This window comes from Thunnus thynnus, chromosome 6 (genome assembly GCF_963924715.1).
Source record: "Thunnus thynnus chromosome 6, fThuThy2.1, whole genome shotgun sequence".
Taxonomy (NCBI): Eukaryota; Metazoa; Chordata; class Actinopteri; order Scombriformes; family Scombridae; genus Thunnus; species Thunnus thynnus.
The window spans coordinates 26,428,841-26,444,773 of NC_089522.1; the positions used below are offsets into that span (position 1 = coordinate 26,428,841).

At 36.6% G+C, this 15,933-nt stretch overlaps 1 protein-coding gene across 1 annotated transcript; it reads left to right on the plus strand.

The window, feature by feature from the left end:
* Positions 1-5,304: 5,304 nt before the first annotated feature.
* Positions 5,305-15,906, plus strand: cd63 (CD63 molecule). The gene is made up of 8 exons (XM_067593058.1): positions 5,305-5,450; positions 6,257-6,345; positions 11,974-12,162; positions 12,345-12,419; positions 13,128-13,226; positions 13,444-13,587; positions 15,130-15,213; positions 15,485-15,906. Exons 2-8 carry the CDS (start codon positions 6,280-6,282, stop codon positions 15,548-15,550), a joined length of 723 nt encoding a protein of 240 aa, XP_067449159.1. The 5' UTR covers positions 5,305-5,450; positions 6,257-6,279; the 3' UTR covers positions 15,551-15,906.
* Positions 15,907-15,933: the final 27 nt, after the last annotated feature.

Consider the following 15,933-nt stretch of genomic DNA (forward strand, 5'->3'; position numbering starts at 1 on the left):
TGTTCAGCACTCTTGTATTGCGCCTCTTTTTTTTTAAAGTAACAAAAATTTGTACTAAAGAAATCATGAAAAAAAGTGTTGTGTCAAGTAGGCAATGAAATCTTATATTTATATTAAACAATACATTTCTGTGAAATATAATATATACACATAATGTATTTCTTTATTTTTTTCATGGCCAAATATATATATTTTCATATTATAGCTCCGGTCTAATTACTTTACACTCACCCAGCACTTTATTAGGAACACCTGTGCAATATAATGCAATCCAATACAACAGCTCTGCCATAAATTCAACTTTTATGAAGCTTATACATTTTCAGTTTTTGTTGACATTGTCAGAAAGGTAATAATGTATGTGAATGGGATGGGCAAAATAATAGGAACACTATATAATACATCACCACCACAAGACAGTAAGAGGCTGTAGTTTGACATTGGTGGAGTCAGTAAATACAAGGAGAGATACACAAGCTGCTGGAGGATTAACTACCATCATAAATGAAGGTGTAACAGTGGATTTGGCCACTAAAAACACTGTGATAGATGTAAACACTGGGGACAGTAATAAATCTGAAGGGTCATGGTAAGAAAATTTAACATATACAGAAGCATCACATCTTCATAATCTAATTAAAGGTAGCCACTGCCAACTTTGTCCTAGTTATTCAGCGTCAGCCCTTTTTTTTAAGAGATTGTTAATATGGGCCTTAAAAGACCAAATGTCAGCTGAATGTCAATGTATTTAAATAAGGAAAGAAATTCAGCAGGGGAGCAATCAAACGTTATGACTGGTTGAATTGGCAGCAGTCTTAGGTTTGAAAAAGCACAACATTTTGGATTTACTGCCAATTAGTTTCAACTTTCAAGACTTTGACTGGATCAAATTGAAGATATTTTGCAGATTTGCCAAAAGCCTTTTAGAAGAATGTAGGTTCAAAACAATTTATCTTCTGCATTTTAAGGAGTGGCTGTATTTGACAGATTCTCCACAAGATAATAAATGTACAATGTAAAAGTAAACACAACGCTGACTAAACATCATGGCTCCCTCCTGTGGACAGTCAGAAGAAACGCCATCAACCTGAGGACAATGACAGCTATTGTAACAGAAACCAATAGAGTATTTTCACAGCAGATATATGTTTTCCATTCACATGTCTCAGTTTCAGTGAATCTGTATTATGCACACTCACTGTGATGTCTTACTGGGACATGTAATGGGAGGCAGCCACTGTTTGTATTATTATCTACATCTGTGCCTTTTCCTGCTATAACTGCTCAAAGTGTCCTCTGTGAAAAAACTTGTCTTTAATAGGAGAGTCTAAACATTTTAACATGGGTCCAAACAGATAGCCTGATAGTGATCATTGATTACTAAGAAAAATGTCACTTGTGAGCAATTAGTTTGTTGCAAGTGATTCATTTGTGATATTTTCTGTTGTAATAATGTTTAATAAGCAAGTGATTTAATAATTTTACATCAGATACAATGATCATGTAACAATCAAGTAAATGGAGTATATTTTTACTCTTCATTCTTCTTTTTAATATTAATAATAATAAATAAGTTTATTTATACAGCACCTTGAAAACAAAATTACAAGATGCTTTGCATGAGATAATCAAAGTTAAAACATGTCAGCAGTACAATTAACTGGCAAATAAAAGTATAGAAATCAAAATACAATAAATACACCACAGGATTAAGATAAAAGATGAGATAGGAAAATAAAACAGATAACACACATCAGAACTGGGAAGATAAAACTTTGGGCTCTCATTACTTGAAGGCTTTTTGAATAAAAAGCCTCTAATCTTTTGCTGCATGGCCCTCCGCACATTTAATTCAAATTCATGCAATGAGGTTGAAAAGGACTGTTGAAAACAAAATTACAGGTGGCTTTACACAGGATAATCAAGATGAAAACATTTCAGCAGTACAATTACGTGAAATCAGACGAAAGTACAGAAAATAAGATAAAGAGTGCAATAACCAAATAAAACAGATAACACACATCAGAACTGGAGAGATTAAACTTGCTGCGTCACTGACAAATGCACATTTAAATTCAAATTCATGCAATGAAGTTTACAAGGAAAAATGTCTCCGGCTTAGTTGGCTTGATAACCCTCAGACTGAGACAATGAACCAGTCTTCTGACAGACCTACTCCTACTCTTATTGTACTGTCTGGCTCAACCACATGACGCTGCATTTCCATTTTTCTTATTACTGTAGGCCTACAGCTTACAGAGGGTGCAAACTTTCAAATCTGTCTGCACCAGCACAACAATAAAAGCTGGAGTATTAAAGAGAAATAAAGATTAACCCTTCTGCTAAATATAATATGTCAAAATAACCGACCACGACTTGTTCATAAACCAGTAAAATGAATACGTTATAGCTTTATTTACATAAAGACTAATACAGTTCCTGTATATGAAAGCACTAAACCAGGTCAAGCTGGTATTATCAGTTCATTATGGTCTGCATAGCTATACAGGCCACTCAGGTGTTTGCTTTTTGATACGCTTGTTGTACAAAAAGCATACAGGTCACAGTGAGACTAACTGAGGTCAATGATTTTGTCCGCTCCTTAACAGCATTTATGTGTGAAAACACGCAACATGAGTCAGAAGTCTCCACTTATATTATATCATCGGGAATTAGAGGGAACTTGAAAAACAAAAAACTCATCTTAATTAAAAGAGACTTTGTTTTTAACTCTTAAATCTAAATAGATAATTGGTTGGAGATGGAACAAAGCGTTGACACCATAGAGAATGTCAGTTTTCAGTCATGAATTCTCCCACAACATTCACAAAGACTTGTGACTTTCCCCACATGACCATAACTTTAAGCAACAAGTTCACTTTGTTCAGTCTTACACACTAGTCATTTCCTCATAGTTTGCCCCTCAGTAACGATGCTTACTTTGTCGAATTTGATTTGCACATTAATTTTAGATTTAATTTAATCTCGATTCCCTCCGAAAGCTTATATAAATTAGTTATTGCATTTTGACACAAATTGCGTGGTCACAGTGTCATTTGAAATCTTTGAAAATATTGCTCAAGGAGGCAGTTATTCAGCGGTCGGAGGGTGTTATTCTGTAGAACAGGAAATATTTCAAGAATTGGGTTTCTTACAAATCAGCCTTTGACACAATGATTCATTTCCCATGAATGCAACATCTGAATCTGAATCACCATTGAAAATTATTCTGTTTTAACAGATGAGAGAGAATCTGACTGAGAATATGTGGAGATAATCTCATTGATATATTTCACCATGTCTCCCAGCGCTGTTTTATATTTAATTATTATGAGCTTTGAAGTTAAGCTGTGTTAATCATTTATGCTATAAAAACATGTCAATTGGCATTCAGTCTGAAGTACAACTGTTGACTCCACTTTTACATTTCTTCCTTCAGTCCCTTTTGTAATGAGACAGTGTCTGTTTAGTCTGAAATAATGTTTAGTGCAGCCTGGTTTTATTTTTTTACTATTTTTTTATTTATTTAGTTAGTTAGTCATCAACAACAGTACAATATATACATTATCATACAATTTCTTTCTTTTTCCTTTTTCAGCTGTATATAGCATTGGTACACATTATATTCAAATATTAAGCATAGTGCAGCTTTGTTGACTTTACATTCATTATTGACATTTGTTATAAACCAGTTAATACATCCACAGCTCGTCTGCTGCTTCTCCTCCTTATTGTGTCACTGTCATGCACAGTTTTAAAGGTGTGGTCGGGTGGCCAGTGTAAGTAAGTAAATTTTGTTTTAATAGTTTTAAGCCTGTTTTTAGCTGGCGAAAATTAGCATTAGCATAGCAGTTAACCATGGACTGTAAATCATAGGTGTATTATGCACCATACTAACCAAGCTAGCAGCTAACATTAGGGTCAGCTCCACCCTCAAGTCAAAATATGGTCACTTCTGGCTCCAAAAATCCAAAATGGCCGCAGTCAAAATGCAAACTCGAGGCTTCAAAACATGGATGTATAATAAGAGCTGGATAGGGCCATTGATGTATTATAAGAACTGGATGGGGCGCCGCCACTCAGCCTTGCAGCCAATTTTTCCCAATGGTATGGCAGCGAAAAAAACCCTTATGGTCCAAAAAGCATTTTCCCCATAGGCCACCATTGTAAAAGAGACATCTGTAAAACTGCTGACAGGACACCTCGAACTGCAAACAAGGTCAGTTATGACTTTCTATTATGAACTTTTCATCCATGGAGGTTTGTTTGTAAAACTTTCCTTGAGCCGAGAAAAGCGATTTAAAAATCTATGATGTCATCACAATGTTACGTCTATGGGCCAAGTGGGAACTCGCGGACAGGGCCAGCGGGAGAAACACTACTGCACATATTCAGTGGGCTGCACAACGTGGAAGCTTTTTTTGGCTTATGCGCCAGCCGAACAATTCTTATTGGACTGAATGGCAGCCATTTTCGGTCCGGTATCCAGCTCCTATAATACCTCCATGCTGTAAATGTACTGTGCTAACCAAGCTAGGAACTAGCATTAAGGTCAGCTCCACCCTCAAGTCCAAATCATGGATGTATAATAGAGCTGGATAGAGCGCCGCTGCTGAGCCTTGCAGCCAATTTTTCCCAGTGGCCACTTGTCGTATTGCAGCAAAAAATCCCCATGCGGCCCAAAAAGCATTTTCACTATAGACCACCACTGTAAAAGAGACATCTGTAAAACTGCTGACAGGACACCTCAAAAAGCAAACAAGGTTAGTTATGACTTTTATTATGAACCTTTGGTCCATGGAGGTTTTATATTTGTAAAGCTTTCCTCGAGTATCCAGCTCTTGTTACACCTCCATGGTCCAAATATGGTCACTTCTGGTTATAAAAATCCAAGATGGCAACAGTCAAAATGCAAACTAAAGTCTTCAAAACACGAGTCCACAAACCAACGGGTGACGTCACGGTGGCTACGTCCATTATTTTTTTTGGAGTGTATGGCGAAAACCTAGTCTTGTGTGTACGTGTCTGATTATAGCAAGAAAAAACCTATTCAATGTTCATTTGGGCACCTGGCTATTTTTTTTAAGACATATTCAAAAAATTGTGAACCCATCCTTTAATTGTTACTTACATGTTGTTTAGGTGATTTAGGTGGCTAATCTAAAACAACAACAACAACAACAACAACAACAACAACAACAACAAAACTGGACAACAAACAACACCCGGATTTGTCTTGTGTTAACTAACAGCGACTACACCCAGCAATTGAGGCTGTGTGTTTAACGAGCAGACCGTGAAGGCACCATGCTAATAAAAGGAGAAGGGGTGGTGGGGAGCCGAAGAGCAGGGGAGCAGAGGGAGGGACTATAAACTAGCGTTAGTGTAAAATTTCAACATTTCGTCGTCTTCGTCTCTCATCGCAGGGTTACACAAACTTCTCCACTAAGGTAGGCCTCAAAAAACTGTCGAAAGTACTCTTTTCATCAACCGTTTTCCGTTAACCGTGGTTGGAATGTGGCGTTTAAAGACGTATATCTTCACCTAAAAAAAAGTTGTTAAAAGAAATTTTTAAAAGAAGAGAAGAGGATGTGTTTTTCAGTTTTCGATAAACATCTTGCTGAATCCGCGTATCTGTGTTTATCTTCGACTAATTTATCTGTTAAAACTCTGAGCTAATTCAATAAGACAACTCCGCTTTGGTCGATAATGTGGTAACTTAATTTAGCCGTTGACAAAGCTGGTATTGTTGCCTGGCGGTGATTAACGGTCCCCGGGTTACTCGGGCAGGGCTAGACGGGCTTCTTCCTTAAAAAAAAAAAAAAAAGGACACTTTTGATCCCTTTATGGCTTAGATGATGTGTTGTTTTTCAGCCTGTACAGCTTTAAACACTTTGTCTGATGAATCTGAAAGAGCAGCCCTGCCCTTGTTTGTGGCACAGCTCAACACAGACTGATTATAAACTGGTACTAAACTTTTTAAATGGATATGTCGTGGTATAATATGTGTGGACTAGCAATAAATTCAGCCAAACAATAGGAACATTTGTAGTCCATTGACCTAACATATCTGTTAATGCTAAAAGCTTAATCACCTTCCTTTTTAAAGTGACTCAGATCCTCCAGTGTGCTGCTTGTTGCTGCTCATGTTACAGCTGATGTAATGGTCACATAGTTCAACCTTTAAAAAAGAAAGTTCATGAAATGCAACTCATTTTATTTTTAATGTTTATTTGTTTGTTTGTTTTGGATCCAGGAAATCAATCCTCATCAGCAGCCATGGGTGTAGAGGGGGGAATGAAATGTGTCAAGTTCCTGCTTTTCTTTTTCAACTTTATTTTCTGGGTGAGTAGAAGCAAATGATTACTAACAAAAACACGTAAACACAAACATGTTGAGAAGTGAAGGTGGTTTGTGCTGGCCTAAAAAAAAAAACCCCTCTTCCCTCCCAAAAAAGAAGTTTTTATTCTGCCAGAGAGCAAACAGGAAATAAAACCAGGTTATGGTGTCCAGTGTGATTCCCCGTGATGGAAAGTAAAGAGCACATTACCTCAAGTACTTTTACTTTATTTGAGTATTTACATTATCTGCTACTTTATTTACTTTACTTCCACTTCACTACATTTCAGAGGGAAATATTGTACTTTCTACTCTTAACAGCTTCAGTTACTTTTCAGATGAAGATTTGACACAATGGACAATATAACAAGCTGTTAAAATGCAACACATTGTTAAAGATGAAACCAGTGGTTTCCAATCTTTTTGGCTTTTGACGTCTCACAAAAAGCAGTGTGTAGTCGAGTCACGTTTCAGATGTCTATGAGTTGTTAACAGCTCCACCAAATAGTGATTTTTCCCTCTAAACTTCTCACATGGTTTCATTTCAATAAATGTTCAAATGATCCAATATTTCACTAAAAATCAAAGATTAGAGAAAAACTAAAAACAGATTTGTGTATCAGAACTCTGTTTTTTCTTCTTTTCTCTCCCATTAATCATCTCATGACCCCTCAGATTTATCTGGTGACCCTTTGGAGGGGCCTGACCCCTAGGTTGGGAACCACTGGACTAAACTAGCAAACTGTATATAAAGTAGTTGAAACTAGCTCCACCTCCAGCAGCTACAACAGTAACATGCTGCTCTAACACTGATGCGTCAGTGTTAATAATCTAATGATGTCATATATAATAATATATCAGTCAGAGGAACCAAACCACTACTTTTACTGCAATACTTTACCATTAAGAACATTTTGCTAATAATACTTACATACTGTATTTTTATTTAAGTGGGATCTTTCGTGCAGGACTTTTATTACTTATAATGGAGTACTCTTACATTGCTGTATTAGAACTTTTACTTAAGTAAAGGATCTGAATACTTCTTCCACCACTGGTGATTTGTGTTATCGAGATAAATCAGCTTATCTCTTTTTGGCTGGTGGAAATATTTGCAGCTCTGGACTCATTTTATAACCCTGTCTTTGACTTTGAGCATGAATTCTGGTCTTGTTACCTTACTTTAAGGTCATCATATGTGGGGGAAAAAAAAAAATCAGCTGATGAGCAAACACATACTCACACAACTTATGACATCCCCTCTTGATTTATTCTTCCTGGACACTTTCTGCTTGACTCACATGTTTGGTTAATATCAAATGAACCAAAGCATAGCAGAACACGAACACAAGGACGAAGCATTTATCTCACATATCCTGGCCAACCTGTTTCCTGGATGTTACGTGTTTGCAGTTCTGTCTCGCTGTGTGTTTGGGAGTTTTGGAGGGAGAGTCGATGATGATGGAATTTGAATCTTATGACCAGATTTAAGTGTAACAGCATCATGTGACTCGTCCAGTGTTTTCCTTCTTTTTTTTCTTTTTTTTTTCCTCCCCTTCACTGACACACTGCCACTTAAAACTTTACAGCGAACTTTGTTTTTACTGAGTAACACTCAGATAACAATCTCACACAGGGGAAGAGGAAGCACTGAATGACAAAGCTGATTTTATCCGCATTTTTTAGGGCCGGCTGCAACCAACATTTATTTTCTTTATTTTCAGTTAGATGAGTTAGAAAAAAGAGTCCAACGTGGCTCGAATCAAGTCTTCAAATGTTTTTTTTTTTTGCCAGACCAACATCCAAAGATATTCAGTCCATTATCATATAACAAAAAACTAATAAATCCAGAAAACATTTACATTAGGGAAGCTGGAATGAGTGAATTTGAGTTATTTTTGCTTAAAAATGGATTTGAATGATTAACTGTAGGGCTGCAACTGATGATGATTTTCATTATGGATAAATCCGTCGTTTATTTTCTTGATTAATTCGTTTTTTGGTCCATAAAATGTCAGAAAATGGTCAAAAATCTCGATCACTGTTCCCAAAACCCAAGAAGTCGTCCTTGAATGTCTTGTTTTGTCCCAATCAGCAATCCACAACTCAAAGATATTCATATTTGAGAAGCTGGAATCAGAGAATTTGGACATTTTTTCTTAAAAAATGATGCCAAGTGATTAATCCATTAACAGCGGCCAGAATAAAGACTTTATTACTTTATTCTACTTTTATTGTATTCTGGCATTAATGCACTCCTCTTTGCTCTGTTTGCTTGTTCTGTTCACTCCTTTATGTTTTCCTATGTCAACCATTAGCCACTTATTTGACTCCAGCTCAAATATTTACATTGGTGGTGCCAGCAAGGAGAGGTCGTCAGCTGCAGCTACGGCTTAACATGGATAACATAACAAGCTGGGTCGCATGAGATAAAAGCTACCGACAGATGTCCCGTGTGACTGAAGTAGTCGGTTTTTATACTGGCACAAACATTTCTGTGAATTTTTACTTGACTTGCTTAAAAGGAAATTGAAAGCATTGAAGAGTAGAAAGACCAGTTTGGCTGGGAAATGTTGTTCCTGGAGCATTTGTTCATTTGTTTATAGCGACTCGACTATGCTGCTTTTTAATAGATAAGAAAGACCCGCTGTAGACGATTGACCTCGATTTTAAAACGGAGAGTTCTCACTAAACCTTTTCTGATAACCATAAGCTGAATTTATGTTGGATGTTTGTTTTTGCCTGATGCCAAGTATATTAAGAGTAATAAAGGGTCAATAAATGTCAGCTTGACTCTCAAGTTATGCATAAGCATTATAAGATTATAACAACATCTTTTTGTTTGTTTTTTCCCCTGATCATTAGAGCTGAAACAATAAAGCGATTAGTCGATGAAAAGATAACTTTTTACAACTTTTAAACACTCAATTAACCATTTAAGTATTTTACAGCGATGATGCAACAGAATTTGCTGGTTTCAGTTTCTCAAATGTGAATATTTGCAGGTTTTCTTAATTTTATGATGATAAAATTAATATTTTTACATTCATATTTTGGACTGTAGGTTGGACAACAGTTTGTTTGAATTGGTGTAATTGGTTTATTCAGACTTATCTGACATTTTATAAACTTAAAGATCAATTGAATAAAAGGCAGATTAGATTAATAATGTCACAATAATGAAAAGAATCATTAGTTGCAGCTTTTTTTTTTTTTTTTTTTAAATCATTGTAACATTATAGTCACCAACAATGACTCTGACTCTGAGTCAAACCTCAGTCAGAGTCACTGGATTTTCCATTATTAGTTTTTATATAACCTTTTGCTTTGTGGTCAGTTTTTTTCTGCCCTATATTCTATTTTTATCTTTGACTTGACCGATGATGTCTTCCGTTTCCTCACATCCTCATCGATACATCATCAGATAAATGGATATTTTAAGACGTAGCCTGTCAGTATTTATGAGAAGGTACAAATTTACGATAACACTGAAAGAACTGAGTTACTGGCACCAATGCGTACGTGTTAGTTTGCTGCAGCTTATCTGCATAAAATATGGGAGCAATAAGCCGCTTATTTTTTTCAACACTTTTTTTATACTTCTGCTTTTTGAGATGAACCTAAAGTGCTGACACTAATGACTGACTTACTGTTTGTCCGACAGTTCAGAAACCTTTTTTAAACTATTTGGTTCCTACAAGGGGGGAAAAAAGTACACTTGTATTATCTGAAATTTTTTGCAATTTATTGATTAACTGTGGCTTGTAAAATTTGAAATCACAATATTCAAAAGCCCAAAGTGATGCCAACTAATTGCTTGTTTTGTCTAACCAACACTCAAAACCTTAAGATATTTAGTTTATTATCACAAAAGACAAAAAGAGCAGACAATCTTTACAACTGAGTGTGTTGATTTTAAGTACTTAAAAGTTATTTAAGTAATTGAAAAATTATTAAAAGTTGAACTACACATTGAATGGGGTTTTTTTTTACACTATGCACATAATCACATAGTTCTATATTGGCATATGATAATACTGGTGATTAGTGTGTTAAAAACTACTTTTTTCCTGCTCACAATTATCTTATTTCTATCTCTACGGCTGCAACTAACGATTATCGTCATTACTGATTCATCTGCCGATTATTTTCTCGATTAATCAGTTAAAGTTATAATTTCCTGCTGCCCAGAATAGTGACTTGACATGCCTTGTTTTGCCCTACAGTCAAAATCCCCCAAAATAATCAGTGTGCTATTATATAAATAGAGAAGATCTTTGCATTTGAGAGTTGCTGATCAATTTTCTGTCGACTGATGAACATTTGCAGTTTTAGTGAATTTAAATTCCCCTCCTGACTTCAGCCTGAACCCCATCACACCTGCGTCTACCCTGACTGGACTGCCTCTCCTTCGATAAAGTACCGTCAGAGTGAAGGACGTGTATTTCTCTGTAATGTTTGCCTTTAGAGCTGCTTGATCCCAGCTGATGATGGTCAAACACTTCACCCACATAGTGTTTGTAAAGGATCACTCCACCCTGAACAGTGACACATGAATATCTCTGTTTATCTCGTATCATTTTACATCTGCATACAGGAACCAAAGACTGTCACAACTTCCTTCCATCTGTTAAACATTAGTGCTTATTCATTTAGCCTGCAATGAGGCGTTAATGTGTAAGCAAAGACAGGTTTGACAGTTATTATCAAGTGAATTTTTAGTAATTTCTTCATAATTAATACTTGAATATTGGGTCAATTTTGGATCTAAAAATTCACGTCAAGTCCAAATCAAGATGCTCAAACTGGATTGGTTTAGACCTGCAAGGATTAGTTGATTAATTCTTTGACAGAAAATGAATTGGCTATTTTAATAATCGAATTATAATTTTTCTTAAGCTTTTTTTTTTTTTTTTTTAAGCAAAAATGCTAAATATTTGCTGGTTCCTGCTGATCAAATGATGATAATTTGATGCTTTTCTTCCTCATACATGACAGTAAACTGCATATCTTTGGGTTTTTTGACTGTTGGTTGAACAAAAACATTTGAAGACGTCAACTTTGGCTTTTTCACCAAAAATCAAATAAGTCTTTACTAACATTTTATAAACAAAACGATTAATTAAGTAAAATAATCATTAGTTTTAGCCCTAGATTGATTACATTCAGACACCAAAATTCAGGAAGAATTCACCGTCCGGACTGCACTGTACTTAAACTCTCAACCCTGAATGCAGTCAGACCTGCGCACTATCAGGTTACGTCCTGTCAGCTAAATTATCTGAGAAACAGAAATCCAGATGAGCGGCTTAAAACTCTTAAAAACAACATTTCTGAACCCTGGAAAAAAGTTTCTGAAACAACAAAACTTAAAAAATTACCTGAAATTGTCAAAGAGGGGAATTCAAAAGGCACACATTCAGATTAATGGTGTCAAAGTATTTAGTTGTGGTTTTCTCAATTTCACAAGTACGTATTCAGTTGCTTATATAATTCTAATTATTACAGCCTTTCTTTGCTACCAGATAATCAAATAAAACAATTAAAGTTTCCACTAAAAGGCTCAGATAAAAGAAACAAGCTTGTAGTACATGAATACATCCCTGAGCTGATCTCCCTTTTTTTTTCCTGCAGTTATGCGGCCTAGCGTTGATCGTCGTGGGAATCCTGGTTCAGATTAATTTGCACAAGACCTTCATGATCCGTGATCCGTCAGCCTCCGGAGCTCCCATCGTCCTCATCGGAATCGGTGTGGTGATTTTCTTCATCGCCTTCTTTGGCTGCTGTGGTGCCTGGAAAGAGAACTACTGCATGGTCACCACGGTAATTCATATAGTTTGGTTTCTGTTAAATCACAAAACAATAAAAAGATTTCATTTGTTTTGCTGTGTTGAATGTTAATGGACCAGATTAATGAATAATGTGTGTGCAAAACCTGTATAATGTGTTTAAGTTGATGTAATTCACTGAAAAAGCTTTAATTTTTTTTTATTTTTTCCCCCCAGTTTGCCATCCTTATCTCTCTTATCATCATTGTTGAGATTGCTGCAGCAATTGCCGGATACATCTTCAGGAACAAAGTGAGTCACTGTTTTGTGTGTTAAAGGATGAGTAAAACAACAGTCAGGAGCCCAAATGAAGACTGAAACAGGTTTTGCTTGCTGTAATCATCCCTCCTGTTCATACTGACCATTAGAAGATCTCTTCATAATGCACTTACAATGGAAAAGACAACGGACAAAATCCACAGGCGTTAATTTGAGCAAAAACGTATTTAAAAGTTTATCTGAAACTTATGAGGCTTCAGCAGTCTGAGTTAGTCTAATAAAGTGGATATCTTCCACAGTTGCAGTCTTTTTTTAGTAAAAAAAAAAAATCCCTCTTAGTGTTTTGACAGACAGTGTTTTCCTGTCCAGCTGCAGTTGGAGGATCATAACAAAAATAAGGAATGTGGCACTAAAGACTGTAACGTCTAGATATCTACTTGATTTGACTCATTTGGACGGCTGAAGCTTCATTTTAGCTTCAGATAAACTTTTAAATACATTTTTGAACAGAAGGCGGACTGTGGATTTTGTCCCCCATCACTTACATTTTAATTACATATGAAGGGCTCTTCTAATGGCGGGTACGGAGGATTACACCAAGTAAGACGTATCAATATTCATTTGGGCATCCGACTTAATTGTTTCAGGTCTGACTTGAATAACTGTGAACCCATCCTTTTTAAGTAACACCCTGCAGAACGAGTGTCTTAACTTCCATGTTGTGTTTCCCATCCCATATAGATCTCAAATGTCGTCCAGGATAGTCTCACCGAAATGATCACCAACTACAACAACAGCACAGATGATTTCAAAAAGGCTGTGGATAATCTGCAGGAGGATGTGAGTTCAGTGTAGACACACTGTTTACTTAGTCTGACTACACCTTCACATAACAGTGCTGCATCCTGTTGGTCGCTGCTGCATGACATTACATTGTTTCACTTCGCACCTTCTTGACACGTTCTGTCCTCTTACTATATGTTGATCATGTGATTACTGCCAAGCCTTACAGCTGGCACTTCCTTATGAAATGTTTTGACTCATGTTCTTTTTCCAGTTGAAATGCTGTGGCGTGAACAGCTCCGCCGACTGGAAAAACTACAGACCTAATGGGAACTCAGTGCCTGACTCGTGCTGTGTGAATGTCACCGCCGGCTGTGGAATCGGGACCATGACAGATCCTGCCAAAGTGCACCAGAAGGTAAACCTGCAGTTTGTTGCAAAGTCAAATGAACATGAGATTTACTATATTCATGGTCCTGGTTGATTTGGTGACACTTGTGATTACTGGTGGTAACAGCGAGTGCGGTCTAACACTTCCTCAGCAGCTACTTAGTCAGAAATACAACAGAAGAGCAACTGGTGTATCTGATAACACAAAGTCATGTGGTTTATGTAGTGGAAGTGAGTCAGTAATCAGCCTCTTTTCATCATGCCATGAGAAACCTCGATTCATGCTGGACATGACGAGTAGTTTTCCACACAACAGGTTGCGACAACTTGGCAGAAATGGAATATAATATTCATAAGTATGTTTTAATTAGTGTATAATCCCATGAAAATAAGAATTGTAGTGTTTTTGTTACCTTAGAATGAGCTCTTTATATCTACATAGGGAGCAGGTCTTCTTCCACATAGCCCGCCATGTTGCACCGCCATCTTTCAACAGTAGCCCAGAATGGACAAACCAAACACTGGCTCTAGAGAGGGCCTTTTGCATTTCGCGGCCACCGTACTTCTCCTACACGCTTGGAAGGGGAGGGTGAAGGGTATTCAGTTGGTTGCAATCTGCAACCTCACTGCTAGATGCCGTTAAATCCTTCACACTGCACCTTTAAATTGATCCTTCCGTCAACCTTGTGATCTTCTGTTTTGTAGATGCACTTTTGCGGAACGATTGTTGTGTAGCACAAACCACAGTGACAAATCGTAGACTGTATATGTGACAAATACATTGTGTCTTCAGTGGCGTTTTCACAATGAAAGTTTGCATCAGCAGTAATTTAACGCAGCTCTGATGCAGCCGTGGGAGTGTGAGCAGTGAGGCTGATTATTGGAGCGCTGGATTACATCGTTTACTGTCTGCTGTCAAATAAAGGAATAAAATGTCCCAAAACATAATAAATAAGTCAAACAAATGACTGAAGAGGAACCTAGCTGATATATGAGAGTACATATCTTTTACATAAACACATAAAATAAACATGAGGATCCCTTAAATGTTTCTGTGCCAAATACGTGTATATATACACACACATACAGTATATGTGTGACAGGATCACCACACAGGTGCATGTGAATTAGGCCTTTCTGACTTTCCCAAACCCCAGGGTGACGTCCTCAAATGTCATGATGTTAGATGAATAGAAGACTAAAGAAACCAGAAAATATTCTCTCTTGAGCAACTGGAACAAGAGAATTTGGACATTTTTCTTAAAAAAATGACTCAAAATGATTAATTGATTAACGAAACGGTTGACAATTAAGTTTCTTTAAGTCAACTTATGGTTGCAGCTCTAAATGTGTTCATGCGGAGCCCATATATAACATAAAACTAAAACTCAACATTTATTATTACAAAAACGGCACTGAGTTGTGTGGTTCCTCGAACGATGAGGAAGTAAAGTCAACTTCAACAAAACACGAGGGTTAAAAAGTCAATGTTTAACCCTGAAACATCGTGTCTCTTAAAGAAGTCAACCAGTGAAACGTGCAGATTAAAACTTTTCTCTCTCTGTTCCAGGGTTGTCAAGATGCTGTTGAGGCTTTACTGAAGAAACACATCCAGTGGGTGATAGTTGCAGCTCTCGTAATTGCTTTCCTGCAGGTATGTATCATCAATAAACAAAAGACATGTTGAATTGGCAAAGAATGACTCAGACTTACGACTTCCTTACTCCAGTAACCCTCTAAACACCGAGACTTGTTCTGATGTCTAGTAGTTTCATTGTTTTTCTGCCACGAAAAGCACTTTTTTTAAAAACTTTTTTTTGCATGTAAAGAAAAATCTAAATTTTATAGCAGGCAGGTTAAGAAAAGATAAACAAAGACACATATCTCAGAAACAATAATGCTTATATCCACTGCTTTTCTTCCAGATTATGGGCATCGTGTTCTCCTGCCTGCTGATGAGAGGCATCCGCAGCGGCTACGAAGTCATGTGATTCAGCTTCACACCTGAGTAGGAGTTGTTTGTTCAGGTCAAGTTTGGGAGCTTAATTCGGAAACGTTAAATATTCTTATACTTCAACTATAATGCACAGAACAATATATTTTTCCCTCATTGATTTTTGGATATATTTTCATAGGTGAGCAGTATGTTTCTACTTTAATACTGTATGTGTGTAGGAATACAATGTTAGACTTAGTAGAGATTAACGTCCACTTTTATCACATATTTTCTCGTTGGTTGTGAGGAGTTCTAACATCTTTTTACTTTGCTGGATCTCTTTTGACGCTGAGTTTTAATGTCTTGCTGGTTCCCAAGTCTCTATTTTTATTAAAGACTCTTTAAATTACATTTGAATTTGCGTGAATTGTTCATAAA